Source organism: Manis pentadactyla, chromosome 9 (genome assembly GCF_030020395.1).
Source record: "Manis pentadactyla isolate mManPen7 chromosome 9, mManPen7.hap1, whole genome shotgun sequence".
NCBI classification, from domain to species: domain Eukaryota; kingdom Metazoa; phylum Chordata; class Mammalia; order Pholidota; family Manidae; genus Manis; species Manis pentadactyla.
Genome location: NC_080027.1, coordinates 103,861,465 through 103,876,832, shown reverse-complemented (window position 1 = coordinate 103,876,832; position 15,368 = coordinate 103,861,465). Strand labels below are relative to the sequence as shown.

General features: G+C 46.3%; 1 protein-coding gene and 1 long non-coding RNA gene across 6 annotated transcripts in view; one reads left to right on the top strand and one right to left on the bottom strand.

The window, feature by feature from the left end:
* Nucleotides 1–15,368, top strand: part of TNR (tenascin R) — a 395,087-nt gene that overhangs the window by 326,895 nt on the left and 52,824 nt on the right. For 4 of the 5 annotated variants that reach the window (XM_036918087.2, XM_036918086.2, XM_057507894.1 and 1 more), the window contains 4 exons: nt 1,247–1,510; nt 4,468–4,583; nt 6,817–6,967; nt 11,972–12,241. In XM_036918087.2, coding sequence (XP_036773982.2) covers nt 1,247–1,510; nt 4,468–4,583; nt 6,817–6,967; nt 11,972–12,241 — 801 coding nt within the window. The remainder of the gene's footprint in view (nt 1–1,246; nt 1,511–4,467; nt 4,584–6,816; nt 6,968–11,971; nt 12,242–15,368) is intronic. The other variant, XM_036918089.2, reaches the window with a different exon arrangement.
* On the bottom strand, nt 5,941–7,792 carry LOC118928652 (uncharacterized). The gene is made up of 3 exons (XR_005031310.2): nt 7,308–7,792; nt 6,754–6,886; nt 5,941–6,267 (listed from the first exon to the last, which is right to left on the bottom strand). It is a non-coding gene; the product is annotated as an uncharacterized LOC118928652 (long non-coding RNA).

Sequence of the window (15,368 nt, the reverse complement as noted above, 5' to 3'; positions counted from 1 at the left end):
TCCTGTGCTCTTGTAAAGGTGAAAGAGTGCAAATACCGCAGAGGGGAAACTCAAAACCAGTGACAACTCTTAAACTCACCGAAGCCTCCACTACATATAAATTTACAAGTTCATTATGACTATTTAAACATTGGCCCAATCTTCGATTTAACCTATGGGCGGGTCCAATTATAGGCACCCTAAAGTTAGCCTCCTAATTGGTCTTAAAGATTTGATTATTTAATACCCACACTACCAGAGCATCTTCACTTCCCAAGGGAACCATACATGAGAGGCTGTTTCAATGAGATTTAATCTTCGGTGATTCTTTAAGTAGTACAGGAGAAGTAGAAATGCACAGCCCTTAAGAATGCTTCTTTATCATCACCCCCAAGATCAAGGCTCATAAAAATTAATTTAATGCAAGTTATATTCTTTCAAAACTTAAATGGTCTCCTTTTAACAGGGAAAATGATACAATAAAGGGTTATTGAATGTCTTCATCAGCCCATGGTATCCAAGAATTACTGTTTTGGCTTCTTACATTTTGCAAGATAACCAAGCATAAGCCTTATTTCCATTTGCCAAATCAAATATTGGCTTCCAGGGTAGTCTGGTGACAATAACTCATTAAACTATCAAAAATGTTGGCCACTGACATGCTGTTAAATTAACAACTAGTTCTCTGATGGAAACAATAAAAAGTCTTGCTTTGTAGAATTTGCCTGTTTCCATGGTGTAAATACTCCCTCTTTGGCCAATTTCAAATTACCAACATGACGTCACTAAACCCGGAGTTGGGAACAGCTGTGCAGTAGAGCATAATTAAAGGGTATTTCTATCAGAGAGATTCAACACATAAATTACTCTAAGGGAATAGATAATAGCAAAATGTGGTGAAGCAATTTGAAAGTGATGACTTGTAAGTATTTATTACCTTTCTTTTTCATATACTTTACTTAATTTTAAGTTTATAAAATGTAATTTTAACAATGGCTGTATTTAACAACCATCCCTCAAAATTCCTGAAAATTTGATAATCCACTTCCATTAGCCAGTGGGAGCCAGGTCCGGCACACCACTCAAGGCCCTTTCAATGGAGACAGGAGTACGAAGCCCAGGAAAGAGCAGAACCTGCCCAGTAAGGGAGTTGCAAGGCATTGAGCAGAGCAGGGCATGTGGGGTGAGAGGTGAGGAAGGAAGTGGAGTCCAGGATGGGGAAGGCAGTCCTCTGAGCTCATGCTGTCTATGTATTGCCTCCTGGTAGTTGCCCCTCCAGAGGACTTGCGAGTGGCTGGTATCAGCGACAGGTCCATTGAGCTGGAATGGGACGGGCCGATGGCAGTGACGGAATATGTGATCTCTTACCAGCCGACGGCCCTGGGGGGCCTCCAGCTCCAGCAGTGGGTGCCTGGAGATTGGAGTGGTGTCACCATCACGGAGCTGGAGCCAGGTCTCACCTACAACATCAGCGTCTACGCTGTCATTAGCAACATCCTCAGCCTTCCCATCACTGCCAAGGTGGCCACCCGTACGTACCATTTCCCCATCCTGCCTCATTTTTCTTTTCTCCTACATGAGATCATGGGCATTCATGAGAGCAATGTCTTTTCCTAATTCTTCGGGGATGCCTGCAATAATCATTGCTGTTGAGGGGAAGGGTTTTCCGACATGACCCACTTAAGAAAAGGTACATCATTAAAAAGTTACTTCCAATTAAGAGAGTTTCCAAATTTAGGCAGCTCCCATCAATTCTAGAACCAAAAGGACAAATGTACTTTAAGTTAATGACTTCTGACTTGTAAGCTGGAGTCTGATTAGAGGTGAAGGAAAACATGAGATTTATAAAGACTTTGAACCTAGTTAGAGATTCAAAACCAGGAGATAAGAAATTGGATACATAATAAGCAAGTGTTAAATGGTATGTTGCAGATGGTAAGTGTATAGCAGAGTGGGAAAAAAATCCTCTTTAGAACCACACCCGACAACACCTACTTCTAATAGAGAGGTGGCATAATTTCTTCACGGTCTGTTGTTTAGCAAAATATGTTGAGAGTCCATTATGATCATAAAAGTTGAGGCTCTAGAGCATAGTCTGGAAAGATTCAATGGTGAGAAAGACAGAGAAAGAGACAGAGAGCAAGTTAAACTGCTCTTCATAAGAAATGAAGTTTTCCTTTTTTTTTATTTGTAATAGAGAAAAACTCCAAAGTGTGTATCTATATTCTGTATATGTATTTAAGCATGAAAATTTTTTAAAGATTGCATATCAACTATTAACATTGACCATATCAAAGAGTAGACTAAGAAGGAGATAGAAAGGTACTTATTTTTTCTTTGTATATCACTGAGTTCTTAAATCATCTTTTCCAAAACCACTTCTCCAACTCTCCAATGGCAGCTGGGTGACCTACAATTCAATTCAATTCTGACGCTATCTACCTGGAGTTAGTATCAGTTCCCACAGGTAAAGGGCTCCATCCTACAGGACTGCCCCTGACTTGGGGTGCCAGTCGTAAGTCCCAGGTTGTCAGCGGTACTTATGACCAACCAGCTATAAATTCATGGAGTTCACACAACCCCTCCTTACAAAGAACTCAGGAAAGTGCTACTTACTAGTACTAGTTTATTATAAAAGGATACAACTCAGGAACAACCGAATGGAATCAATGCACAGGGTAAGGTATGGGGATTGGGGTGTAGAGCTTCCCTGCCCTCCTCTATGGGCACATCACCCTCCCAGCACCTCGATGTGTTCACCAACTCAGAAGCTCTCCAAACCCTCTTGTTTAGAGCTTTGTATGGAGGTTTCATTTTGCAGACATGATTTAATGGACCCATGGACATTGGTGATTAACTCAATCTCCAGCGCACCTCCCCTCCCTGGAGGTTGGAAAGTGGAGCTGAAAGAACCAGTCCTCTAATCATGCCTTGGTCTTCCTGGAGACCCGCCATCTAGGGGCCCCCAGCTGCCAGTTCTCCTAATCATGCAAAAGATACTCTTATCAAGATTCCAAGGGTTTCAGGAGCTGTGTGCTGGGTATCACACAGAGATTTGAGCACTGGCAGGAAAGTGGAGCGAGAAGTAACTATGAAACGTAAGCCCCTGGGTTGGCAAATGGGACTTATCAACTAATATGGGATAAGAGATCTGGGCCCATTTTATGTAGGTCTCAAATGATAAGCTGGTATTTGGGTAAGAAAGAACATGAACGTTCAGAAAAGGGGGAGGTTGAATAGGATGAGTTGGCCTTGAAGGTTTCATGGAGGCCCAAGGACTTAACTGGCACTTTGAAGGATGCAAGGATAGGCCCAGGTGGAGGGGAAGGGATATGAGAAGTCACCTCATCCTCTTGTTTTTCAGATAACAAAGATCTTGTTATAATATTGGACTCCCCATATGAATGCTGATTCTATTATCATGCCTATAATTATCTCTGTTTATATTTGACCTTTTTAAAAACAATTCCTCTGGTGCCTGCGAACTGGTTTAAAATATCTGCAATGATTGTGCAAACAGGCAGGTCGCCAGCTGCTGCTTTTCCCCCCTTGCTCCAAGATGAGTCACCACAGCAAGGGCCTGGCCCGACTCCCAGGCGTCTCCTCTCCCATCCACGTGCACACGCAGCAATGAGGTTTCCATCTCCTACGGCATTTATTATGCCAATTCAGGGCAGCCCCTCATGCCAGCTCCCAGGTGACAAGGACAAAATCATGTACACCCCCCTGACACGCCTTCAGCTGGGTTCAGAATCAGCCCTCCCTTTCAACCCGGAAGGGTGAGGAAGCTTCCAAACAGGAAGGATGGGAATCTGTCGGTTTTCCAATGGGCATATCCAGGAGAGGCAACGCTAAAATGGGGTGAGGCTCCCTGCTGAACTGAGAAAAGACATGCTGTCGTATTTCAGGGCTGGCAATTGGAATTCCATCAGGACAAGCATACTTCCACCACCTCACCACCTCACTAAACCTGTGCATGCACATGTGTGTGTGTGTGTGTGTGTATGTGGTTGTGGGTAGAGAGAGAGGGAGATTAACAGAGGAAGACAAGATAAGTGAGGCAAAGGTGAGTAAGGGAGACAGGGGGAAATTGAAGGAACAACTGAAGAAGAGGAGATAGTGAAATGAAAGCAAATAATGCCAAAGAAATGAGAGCTACTAATCCTTTACCATATTAATAAGGAAAGGAGAGTGTGACTTTTGTATTTTAATGATAACCTATTATGTAACAGAAAGCATAGAAAGGCACTAGTTAAATTACGTCTGTTCAGTTTGTTCAAGTAGTCATCAAATCTGAGCAGCAGGGCTACCAAGGTGTGGGCTGATCCTGTGCCTGGGACCCACTGTGTCTGGGATAGATTTGGTGAGCCCACCACATGCCCACCAACCAGAGTGTGGAGGGAGCACACCCAGGAGAAGCCCCAGCTGATGCTCTCTGTCCTGGCCAGGGAGAGCCATGACACGCTCACCCACACTGCTGTGTTCCAGATCTCTCCACTCCTCAAGGGCTGCAATTCAAGACGATCACAGAGACCACCGTGGAGGTGCAATGGCAGCCCTTCTCATTCTCCTTCGATGGCTGGGAGATCAGCTTCATCCCAAAGGTAACACCCACCTGTCAGACTGCTGGACAGCCTTACGAGGAGCATTCATGCCCTCAGTTTGGAACTGAGCCGCAGGAAGATAGAGCCCAATATCTCACTCCATGCCATTAAGGACACAAAGGGGCATTTTGTCTGGGCTACCGAGCATTTCTTTCACAAAGATGTGGCGAGGACTGTTTGAGGGATCCCAAGCCTAGCACCCTGGCCTTGGAAGACAGCAGGATGTGCGAAACAGCCACCAGCCCAGATCTCTGCTAAGAATGCTCTAGGGCTCAGCAAGCTGTGAGTTTAACAAGTCTGAAAACCAGACCTTCAAAAAGTCAGGGCTTCCCTTCAGGACATTAGCAAATCCTAGCTGAATCAGTTACGTTGTCAGCCCACAGCCTCATTCTTTGCAGAAAGAGGTACCAAAAGTCGCCGTAGGTGGCTTCAGCCTCTAAAGGTTAGAGACATGACTCAAAAACACTTTTTGAACCCTATTAATTGAAGGAATTTTCCTTAAACAAATTACACTATTAGTCTTGTGAGTTAAAAAGTCTCCTAAGATTCCTTTCTATTCTTTAAAGTAGCATTTTATTAATCCCAAAACTAACTTCCCCAGATAGCCGGAGGTCCCTGACAAGTTCTAGTTTTCCAGGATTTGTTGACCCTCCTGATGTTTTCCCTAAAATGACACCACTCCAGGGGGTTTAATGTTTAATCATACTCCTTCCCTCTGTCTTCATCTTTCAATATCAAGGAGCATTTTTTCAGCCATTCATCAGACTTAATGACAAATGACACATTGTTGGCTAACATGACAGTGATTTCAACATTCTTTTACTTCAGAATTCTTAGTCATGGAGTTGGAACTACAAAGGACCTTCAAGTTCACAGAGTACGACCCTTCATTTTCCATCTAGTTTGCTTAGTTTATAGAGACTAAGACTCACCAAACTTAAATGACATCAGCCAGCTAGTTGATGACAGGCTTAAAACAAGAACCCAGGTCTCCAGTCCTCCATTCCAGGGCTCTGTCCACAAAACTAGGATACCCTCCTCTCGGTGGCCATTGTCATGGCAAGCTAACTACATCTAAATGAACATTCTACACAAATATGTATATGTCTTATCTGCATTAAAATGGCTAGTAAAGTGTGCAGGCAACTAGGTTTATACCAGGGCAGAGGGAATCATGTCACCCTAAAGCTGGGACAGAAAATCTATGCTGGGTTTCCCTGTTTAAGACCTAATATGTAGAACTCAGGTGAGAGAAGGGTTGGCCAGGGCATGCCAGGGTAAAACACATGGCCACATAGAATAACTATGTGATGTGTAGGCTGAGGTGTCTAAGGGGTGGGGGGCAATTGTCACATAGATTTATTAGAGTATGGCTACAAATTACATATGGGGCACTCCAGGTGACACAGAGACCAGAGAATAGGCAAGAGGGGCAATGCCATAAAAAGTCTTCTTGTTTCCCCCATTTTCAGGGACACATGAAGAAAATGTATAATAGACAGACAGATGGATAGGTAGGTAGACAGATAATAAATATATCTGGGACCCAATATCACCAAGTTAATCTTTCTCATTTCCTCTTCCACTGATTTGCGTCTTTTCTCTCTCTGTATTCTTTGTTCCATGCTTCCTTTTTCTCTTCTTTGAACTTCATAAATGGTTGTGTCATTGATTCCTAAGTCATCTGGGAGAAGGGGAAACAAGATGTTGACAAATTTGCACCCAGTGTAACACCCTGAGAAACTACAGATAACAGCCAAATAATAGCTCCGGTTCATTCAAAAACTGGGAATGTCTTGGTTTGAAAAATGTCATGTACATACATACAGACATAACTACACTCTTAAATAGCTAAGGATGCGCTCTCATCATGGTGAATGCCAACAAATCTGATGGATATTAACCGTAACCATCAAACATTTAATCTTTGGCAAGAGCCAGTCTCCATCACCTCATGACTAATTTTTCTTGGCAAACTCAATAGACTCAGGAGAGGCCAAAGAAATGTTCTTGAAAATGGATTCTCCATTTGCCAAATCCTCAAAGAGTGGTAGGATTCTTGTTAAGCCTGCTGTGAGTTGTTCCTGGCTCCAGACACTCAGCTGTCAGCATGGAGGGAACCAGTGTGGTCCCCATTTTTAATTCATAATTAGCAACCAATGTTCCACACCTTTTTCTCCCAGTGATTTTTCTCTTTTGCTTCCTCTGCTTCTCCCTTCCTCCTTCCCTCTAGAACAACGAAGGAGGGGTGATCGCTCAGCTCCCCAGTGATGTTACATCTTTCAATCAGACAGGACTAAAGCCTGGGGAGGAATACATTGTCAATGTGGTGGCTCTGAAAGAGCAAGCCCGGAGCCCACCCACCTCGGCCATCGTCTCCACCGGTGAGTGCCACCCACCCTCCTCCCTGTGGCTACCCACCAGGTCACTCAGGAGAAAAAACTGCAGACCACCCAAGAAGTAGACACGGGGGTGGTAAGATGTCTCACCGAGCTGAAAATGATTGGGGTACCTGGAGATGGAGTTACACTACCAGATGTGTACCTGAACAACTTTCTTATTGCTCATTTTTGCAAGCAGAGACATCTGGGAGGATATTCTATGAGGAAAATTATTTGTTAAGATTTCTAGTATATTTCTTCTGATCTTACTCATTAGGAGGCCTCATATGTCAGTCCCTAGTATCTTGAGCTTTGGAACCAGCAAGAGTTAACTCACTCTTACCTGTTGTGAGATTTGGAGAAAGTGTCTAACCCTTCTCAAATCTCAATTCATTCTACAATGATGAATGGTAATACCTCCTTTGCTGAGTTGACATGAAGGTCAAATCAGATTCTTTAGTACTGTGTTGACGAGAGTGCTCAATACTTGGTTTACACACATATACTCAGAGATCACACCCTTAGAAGAGAGAGCAGAAAAACAAATCATTCAAAACAAGTAAGTGTAGGTCGGATCACTGTTCTAGGTGGCAACTTGAATCTATTATTATTTCACCCTACAGTTTACCTCCTGCCAGATCATTATGTTTCTAGGTTTGATTCATTAACTGTGTCATATTTTGCCTTGCTGTTTCCTTAGCTAACAAAGGATGGTCAACTTCAATGCTGCACATTCGCAGTTATGATGCCTATGTGTGTACCCTCACCAAGAATTTCTCAAAAGTTTTAAGTAGCATCTGGTATCATTTTTGGCTCTTCTTTTGTTGATGAGAGAGCTGAGACTCAAAAATTAAGCAACTTTCCCTATTAGTAACAGAAACAGAGATAGGTGAATATTGGTACAGTTTTATTTTTCATAAACAGAAATTGACACCTTTAAGAAAGCCAGTCATGAGTACCGGGCAAAGGCCGAGTTGGCCAGAAAAGGGAACCACAGCATTATGTAATGAGACCATGTTTATGGATTAGTGATTCATACTTTGTTAATTGGATCCAAACTAAACAGCATCAGATGATGAGGCTTATTCTCAGTCTAGAAAACATTGCTTTAAAACTATTGTGGCATTAGATTATGTTCCATTAGAGCACTGTGGTCCCATGACAGCCCCTCAAGGCAAGGATGAAGTGGAGATCCAGTCCCCTAACCACTTCCACTCTCACGCCCGTTACACCCTCCAACCAAGGCAGTTCCACTTTATATATTTGTACATTCATCCAAGATTTCATTCTTCTTTAAAAAAAAAAGTATTACTCCCTCCCAAAAGGCTTTAAAACCACTGTTTCATTCAAATATCTCTTAGAAGAAACTCCATTGCCATAAAACCTAACTGTGCTCCGTAGGACTCTCTCAGATGCCAGTGGCCAGTTTTTCCACAGCGTTATTCCCCAAGTTTATGCTGAAACATGTAGGGTTGGCGTTTCATAACGTGTAGATTCTCCTCCTCTGATATGGAAGGTTGCAGGGTCCCCACGTCATTCCTGTGATTTGATATTAAGAAAGGATTAGTTGAAAACAAAAGGCTAGAAGGAGGAGATGGTTCATAAGAGGACAGGGAAGAACATTACAGTTGTAGAATGGTTTTCTCCCAAATTATTGAGAGCACTTAGACAGTCCAACCCTACCTTAGTCTTCTGCTCAAACCACATTTCTACAAAATGCACACTGTATTTTGGTTTGAAAGTTACCTTAAGATTCAAATGAAAAGTTCTAGATCTAGAAATTTGTGGTAAAGCTAGGCAGAATGTTTTTTCAATTAAGGAAAATGTCCTCGTTAATATTTTGGCACTGTGTACAGAATCATGAAGAAATGGAAAGAAAAATATTTATTGCAGTATACTTCTTGAGTAGGACTTGTGTTTGTTTAGAAATCAGGGCCTAAGTTGAAAGCAAGCTGATACCTCCTTGGCTGGAATGGGACATTGCTACTAAATAGCCAAACGAAGGGCAGAATCCAAGGTTGGCTGCAGAAAAGATGGTTGGATCCCACTACCATCTGCTGTTTTTAGGAAACACTTGTTTAATTATTTCCTTCTGCTTAGGTCTAACCTATACCAACCCCCTCCTGTGAAGTTCTGAGTCCTCATCAGGCACCCAGCCTGATTTCTTCCAGGCAGGCCTTACTGGGAATGCAAGGTCCCAGACCTCCTGCAGCTAGAGCCCTCTGTGCTACTCAGTCCCGTTCTCACATTTTGGTTAGAGTTTGGGGGGGTTAAAGAGTTGAAGGACAGAAACCTTTCATGGTCATTTGGGTTTCTGTGACTTTTATTTTCAAGAACCTCCATTTCATTGAAATGCTTCCCCTTCTTCCTCATGGATATGGGGCGTGATCCATTCATTTCACTTCTCAACACCCATTTACTGAATGTCTGGTAGGTTTCAGGCATTATGCTCAGACAGCAGCTAGGAGACTGTTTCTCCCATTTCATTGTCAAATTAAATGAAGTCAGAAAGGCCCAAGTTACCTAAAACCACTCAATACAGCATGCTGAAAAGAAAACATCTAGATGTGTTCTGTGAAATCACATTACCCCAAACATGAAACACAGGGCTTCATTTTAACTCCAAACCAGGTGGCACCACCATGGCCTGGTGATTTTCATTTGGGCTGGACCAAAAATCCTAAGCAGCTTAATAGAGAAGAGGACTGGGCTCCACGCAGAGAAAGAGCAGGGTGTCCAGGGAAAGGCCCAGCTCAGAAAGACAGAGAGGCTCAATTCAGACTGAGACCATCCAGAGGGAGACCCTCCATTCTGGAGGCAGGAGGAGGTCCAGTGTGGATTGGTTAACAAAAGCAGTCTTAGTCAAGACTCTCTGACAACAGAGGAAGAAAAACTTTCTTAAGCTAGCTAAGGCAAAAAAGAAAACTTACTGGAAGGGCACAGAGTAGCTCGTGGAACCCCAGAGCCAAACTGCATCTGGGTCTAGCAGAAGACTTGAACTGGAAAATGGGAGGTCAGGAATCGAGCTGCGCTTTCTAGAAGGTTCACATAGTCATTCATTTCTGCTGCTCTCTGTATATGTGCTCCAAAAATTCTGTACCCAGTTCAAGAGAGAGAGAGAGAGAGAGAGAGAGAGAGAGAGAGAGAGAGAGAGAGAGAGAGTGTGTGTGTGTGTGTGTGTGTGTGTGTGTGTGATTTTGGAGACTGGGGGGACTGTTCCCTCACCAAACACGTTCTCTGCAACACCAGCTGGTATCCTACCAGTCAATTCAATTCTGACACTATTTACTGAGAGAGGACACCGATTCCACAGGTCGACGGTTCAGTCCCATGAGATTATCCTCCACTTCAGCTGCCAACTGCAAGTCCAGGTTGTTACCTAGAGGTTCCCATGACCCCTAACTTGGGTTTGATTAATTTAATTTGCTAGAGTGGCTCACAGAACTCAGGAAACCTGCTTGCTCATAAGATTACCGGTTTATTACAAAGGATATTAAAGGATAGGAATCAACAGCCAGATGAAGAGATACATAGGGCAGGGTCCTGAATAAAGGAGCTTCTAGCCCTTGTTGAATTTGGGGCCCAGCATTGTGTCATGTGGAAGCATGTTTTTTTCCCCAGCCTGGAAGCTCTCTGAACCCAGTCCTTTTGGGATTTCAAGGAAGCTTCCTTACCCTGATGATTATTAGCAATTGACCGGAGGTGTAGGGTGGGACTGAAAGTCTCAACCCTCTAATCCAGGCAACCAGCCCCCATCCTCACCTCATTAACATAACAAAAGACACTTTGTCCCAAGGGTTTTAGGAGCTCTATGCCTGGAAGGAGACAAAGACCAAACCTGTATTTATTATTAATCACCTTCCCCCCACCTTCTCTCTCTCTCTCTCTCTCTCTCTCTCTCTCTCTCTCCCTCTCATTTTCTGTGTGTGTCTCTCTCTCCATGTTTTCTATTTATGTGTGACTATGATAGAGAAAGGCCACATCAGCCCTGGCATGTTCCAGCACCAGCTAACCAGAGAGCCAGAGTCTCTGGTTCCAATTCCAAATCTTTGAAGGATATTAATATTAATCAGGTCCAGCCAGAGGGGTGTAGTCACAGAAGAAATGCCAACAGGAAAGCTGGACCTACTCTTTTTCTATTTCCCATCCACATTCTCTCACCTTCCCCCACTCCCACCACCACCTAATTCACCCCAGGTCAGTGCTGCCACATGGATGGTGTGCCCCTAGGAAACCACCAGCTTTTCTGGGGTAACACGTCCCACACTTGTGTTTCCTTCAGCTGTTCAGTGCTAGAGGCCAGGACTCACAAGGGACACATGCTGAGTAACCTTGAGGCACTAGGTGTGACCACAGTGCCCTTCTGCCTCAGGAATATGCAAGAATAGGCAGGAAAAATAGCCCACAAGGGGCTGTTCCAAAGCTGAGGTCCTGTATTTTCAGAGAAGCAAGCTTCCCCAGAGGGCATGTTTCATGCCCACAAATGCAAACATCTGTTGGGGTTCAGCGCTGTCTTAATAGCTGAGTTGCCTGAGTTGTTAGTCTGGCTGAGCAGGGATATCATTTGGACCCTCACTGGCAACCGAGTTGCAAGTCTCAGCTGTTGAGAGGGGGCTGATAATTTTGAGATCCCCTCTCAGGGCTCACAGGTGAGAGCCGGACAGCAGGGTGCACACTGGGAGCTCCGTTGTGAGTTCCCTGTCCTGTTGCTCTGGACAGAAGCTGTGCTGGCCCTCCCAAGCCAGTGGGTGCCCTTCCCCTGCCCAGACAGGAGCCAGCGCTGAAAGACCACAACTGCTGCGAACAAGATCTGCAGGGTCAGTCCCCCCAGTACCAAACTACGTGTCCTCAGGAAATAGATTCCATCTTACTGCTTCCCCATCTGTAAAACGGATAATAACACCCATCCTCTCGGACTGACCACACTTAAACATGCGGGGGGTAAGGAGAGAGCTGATGTCAAACACTCATTTCTCAAACTCATTTTTCTATTTGCTTCTCATTCAGTCATTGATGGGCCCACTCAGATCCTGGTTCGAGATGTCTCTGACACTGTGGCCTTTGTGGAGTGGACCCCACCTCGAGCCAAAGTCGATTTCATTCTCCTGAAGTATGGTTTGGTGGGTGGGGAAGGCGGCAAGACCACCTTCCGGCTGCAGCCTCCCCTGAGCCAGTACTCAGTGCAGGCACTGCGGCCCGGCTCCCAGTACGAGGTGTGGGTGAGCGCTGTCCGTGGGACCAACGAGAGCCAGCCCACCACCACCCAGTTCACAACAGGTGAGGCTGTGAGGGGAGCAGAGCACAATGGGATGGTGGGGGAAGGGGCTGAGCCAGCTGGTGGCGCCGTCACAGCAGGGCGGCATCCTGTGGGATGTCCTGTGTTGGGACATCTTATCTCATATGCTGCTATAGGGAAGGGAGAGGTTTTGGGGCTCCTGGTGAAGTTCTGTCACCACGCAGAGGAAGGCAGGGCACCAGGAGGTGGAACTGGGCCCCTGTCCCACCTCTGCTGCCAGCCAGTCTGTGATCCCATGTAAGTCTTCCTGTGGGTCTCAGGTTTCTCATTTATAAAATGAAAAGGTTCCTTTGAAGACATTTATGTATCCATGTTGCCAACCCAACTGGCAATTTTGTGAGAGTTCACTAGAGATGCCCCTTTCTCGAGACACTCTGCTGCTATTTGCTGGAATTATTGTAATAAGTCTATAATTCCATAATGGCTACACTAGCACGACAGCGCCCCTTGGATAAGTCCAACCTGTGCAACTGGGAGCAGACCTTCCGCCTGAGATTCTGTGACTCATTCTGCCATTTGTAAGCACCAGCACAAAGACTAATGTGAGGCCTGGCTCACACAGACAGTGGGCTGAACAAAGCCCGTCTCAATGCTGCCAGCGATGCTCTGACCACCCACCCCCCTCCCCAAGGGTTTTAAAAGTCAGGACTTTTAAAGAGCTTCACCACCAACCAGGAAAGGCCAGACCTTGTAGTGACCTGCTCCCTGACTCCCCTGGAGCCCATCAGGCTGGCCAGCTTGTGGGCAAATAGGACAGGCACCACCCAGAGACAGGCTTCCTGGCGCTCTCACTCAGTCAACAGGGGCCTGCAATCAGAGAGTGAGTCTCTATTTAGCCCAGATTCTCAGTCTTGGCCTCTCTGCCCTGGGAAGGTCACACTCCAAGGACTATCTCTGCCAACTCCAAGTTGTCCCAAGAGTCAAAAGAAGCTGCTAGCATCTGTAAGACCTAAGAATTAGCATCCTCTGATCAGGTAGTCACTCAGGAAGGCAAATCACTGATCAGGCCTCCTACCATGTGTTGAGGCCTAAGAGCATGTTGCAGGATGGGGTAAGCTGACTAAGGGACTTCAGCAAAGTCTGATAAACAGCACCATTATCCTCCACCTGCATTTAAAATCAGCTGATAAATAAGGCAAAGGCAGGACAGATGGCGGCCAAATGTCCTCCGTTTGGAGGTTGGAGCATGTAGCTCAGGGTTGGAGCCAGATGGGCTGGCAAACGGACAGCCCCTGTGGACCTGGGCAAGTACCCCCGTGTCGTGGAAGTTGGGGAACTAGTCAGGTCAGGACTTGAGACGCGGAGGAGCAGGCAGAGGCCTGAGCCCTAGGGGGGAGCAGCAGGGCAGAGTAAGGGCAGGCTGCACGCTCGCCACTGAGGCCAGACCCCTTCCCCAGCGTGAAGAGGGGCCAAGAGTCTCAGAGTGGGGCTCCCTCCACACAGAAGGAAAATAGGGGCCAGAAAAGCTTCCCTGTGCAAAGGGAGCAAGTGTGGGGGTGAGGAAATGGAGAAGGCAGGATTTGGCCCTGAAAAATATCCTCTTATTTTCTCCCTGGCCCACGGGTTGGACTCTACCCCACCCAGGGGGATGCTGGTCAGATTTTTGGCTGAGTACCTCTTGGGATCCCCAGTGACTGGATATGCCCCTTCAAGAAAAGCACCCACATTCTGCCCTTTTCTCTTTCCTTCTTCTCCCTCCCCTAATCAAAGCTGCCCAGGGCAGAGCATGCGGAGGGGCTTGCACAATGCCCCTTCTGGGTGAGTTCAAGGTCACTTTCTCCCCCACCCTCTCACCCTCACACCACTGCCTGCTCGGGCCTTGGGATCTCCTGAGGGCCATGAGGCCTGCATTCTGTCCTGGATTTCAAGATAGTTTTGGTTTTGAGAAGTGGTTTCTTTGTGCTTTGCTCAGATAAGGAGCTTGGAAAGGCAGAAAGGAGAGGAGGGCTCTCGAGCAGCACCATGAAAAGCAAATCCTTGAAGTTTAGGTCAACAAGATGGAAGTAGAATTGGCTGGTGGCCCAGGAAAATTCCAATCAAGACAATTACACAGCCTGCTCGCAGCTCCCCTGAGTTTCAGTTCATTGCTGCATGATGCTCTGTTTCCCGTTGCCTGGCGGATTGGCAGCTGGACACAGCCCCAGCCTGCACCTCCAGCCCGCTCGCCTCTGCTCCACACAGAGTGAGAGAGATGTGGGAATGGGGAGATGCCACCAGCTTTGCAGACAAGCCTTCGGGCCCTGGCTTGGCAGGTGCCAGTGGAATGATGAGAGGGTGCCCTGGCCCTCTCAGTGGGGCCCTCAGTCATTTCAGAGCTCCACTTAAATTCAAATTAGCCAAAGTGCTTTTCCAGGTGATGGCTTCAATGCTAGGAGTGCGCTAATTGCACAGGCAATTAAAACAGAGATTTGCTTCCTGCGTGGTGAGCAGGATATTTGCCTGGATCCTAGGGCCGCTCTAAGGAAAGAGCCCTAATGGAAACACACCAAGGCCAGTGCTTAGGGAGAAGTCAGCTCCAGGAGACCCAGAGGCCAGTCTCTAGAGCCCCCAGTCCTCTGCTCTGGCTTCAGTTGCCCTCACAGGGACTTCCTGGGGCCCCATCCATTGGAGGGGGGCCTTCTCTTGGAGGCCATCTGTCAAGGCACCAGACGCAACCTCCAGGGTGTCCAGCCAACCAGGTCAGGACAGGTGGAGCCCCGCCTGCTCGGCATGCTCGGCAGTGACTCCACTCTGGGCTGTTCTCACAAGTTCAACCTGGGTGGCACTTTCCCCGCTGGCTGAGACCAGTGCCCTCAGTCAGGGCTCCCCTTCCCAGGCACCACCCAGCCCCAAGCATCCTCAGAGCCCCACAACTGAAATGTGTCACAAGACTTTTCCAAAGGCTTCGAGGTGGCTGCCAAAACAGAGGACTGACCGTATTCACTCTGTCACTGAACACCTAGTAACAGTGCCAAGCACTGTTCTAGGCACAGAGGCTCCAAAACAGACAAGACAGACAAGATCCCAGTTCACACAAGTGACACTGCAGGGGGGAAACTGGACAAGGAAGAACAGAAACAGAATTATTTTGATCATGAGCATGATGCTGAGAAGTGACACGGATGATAC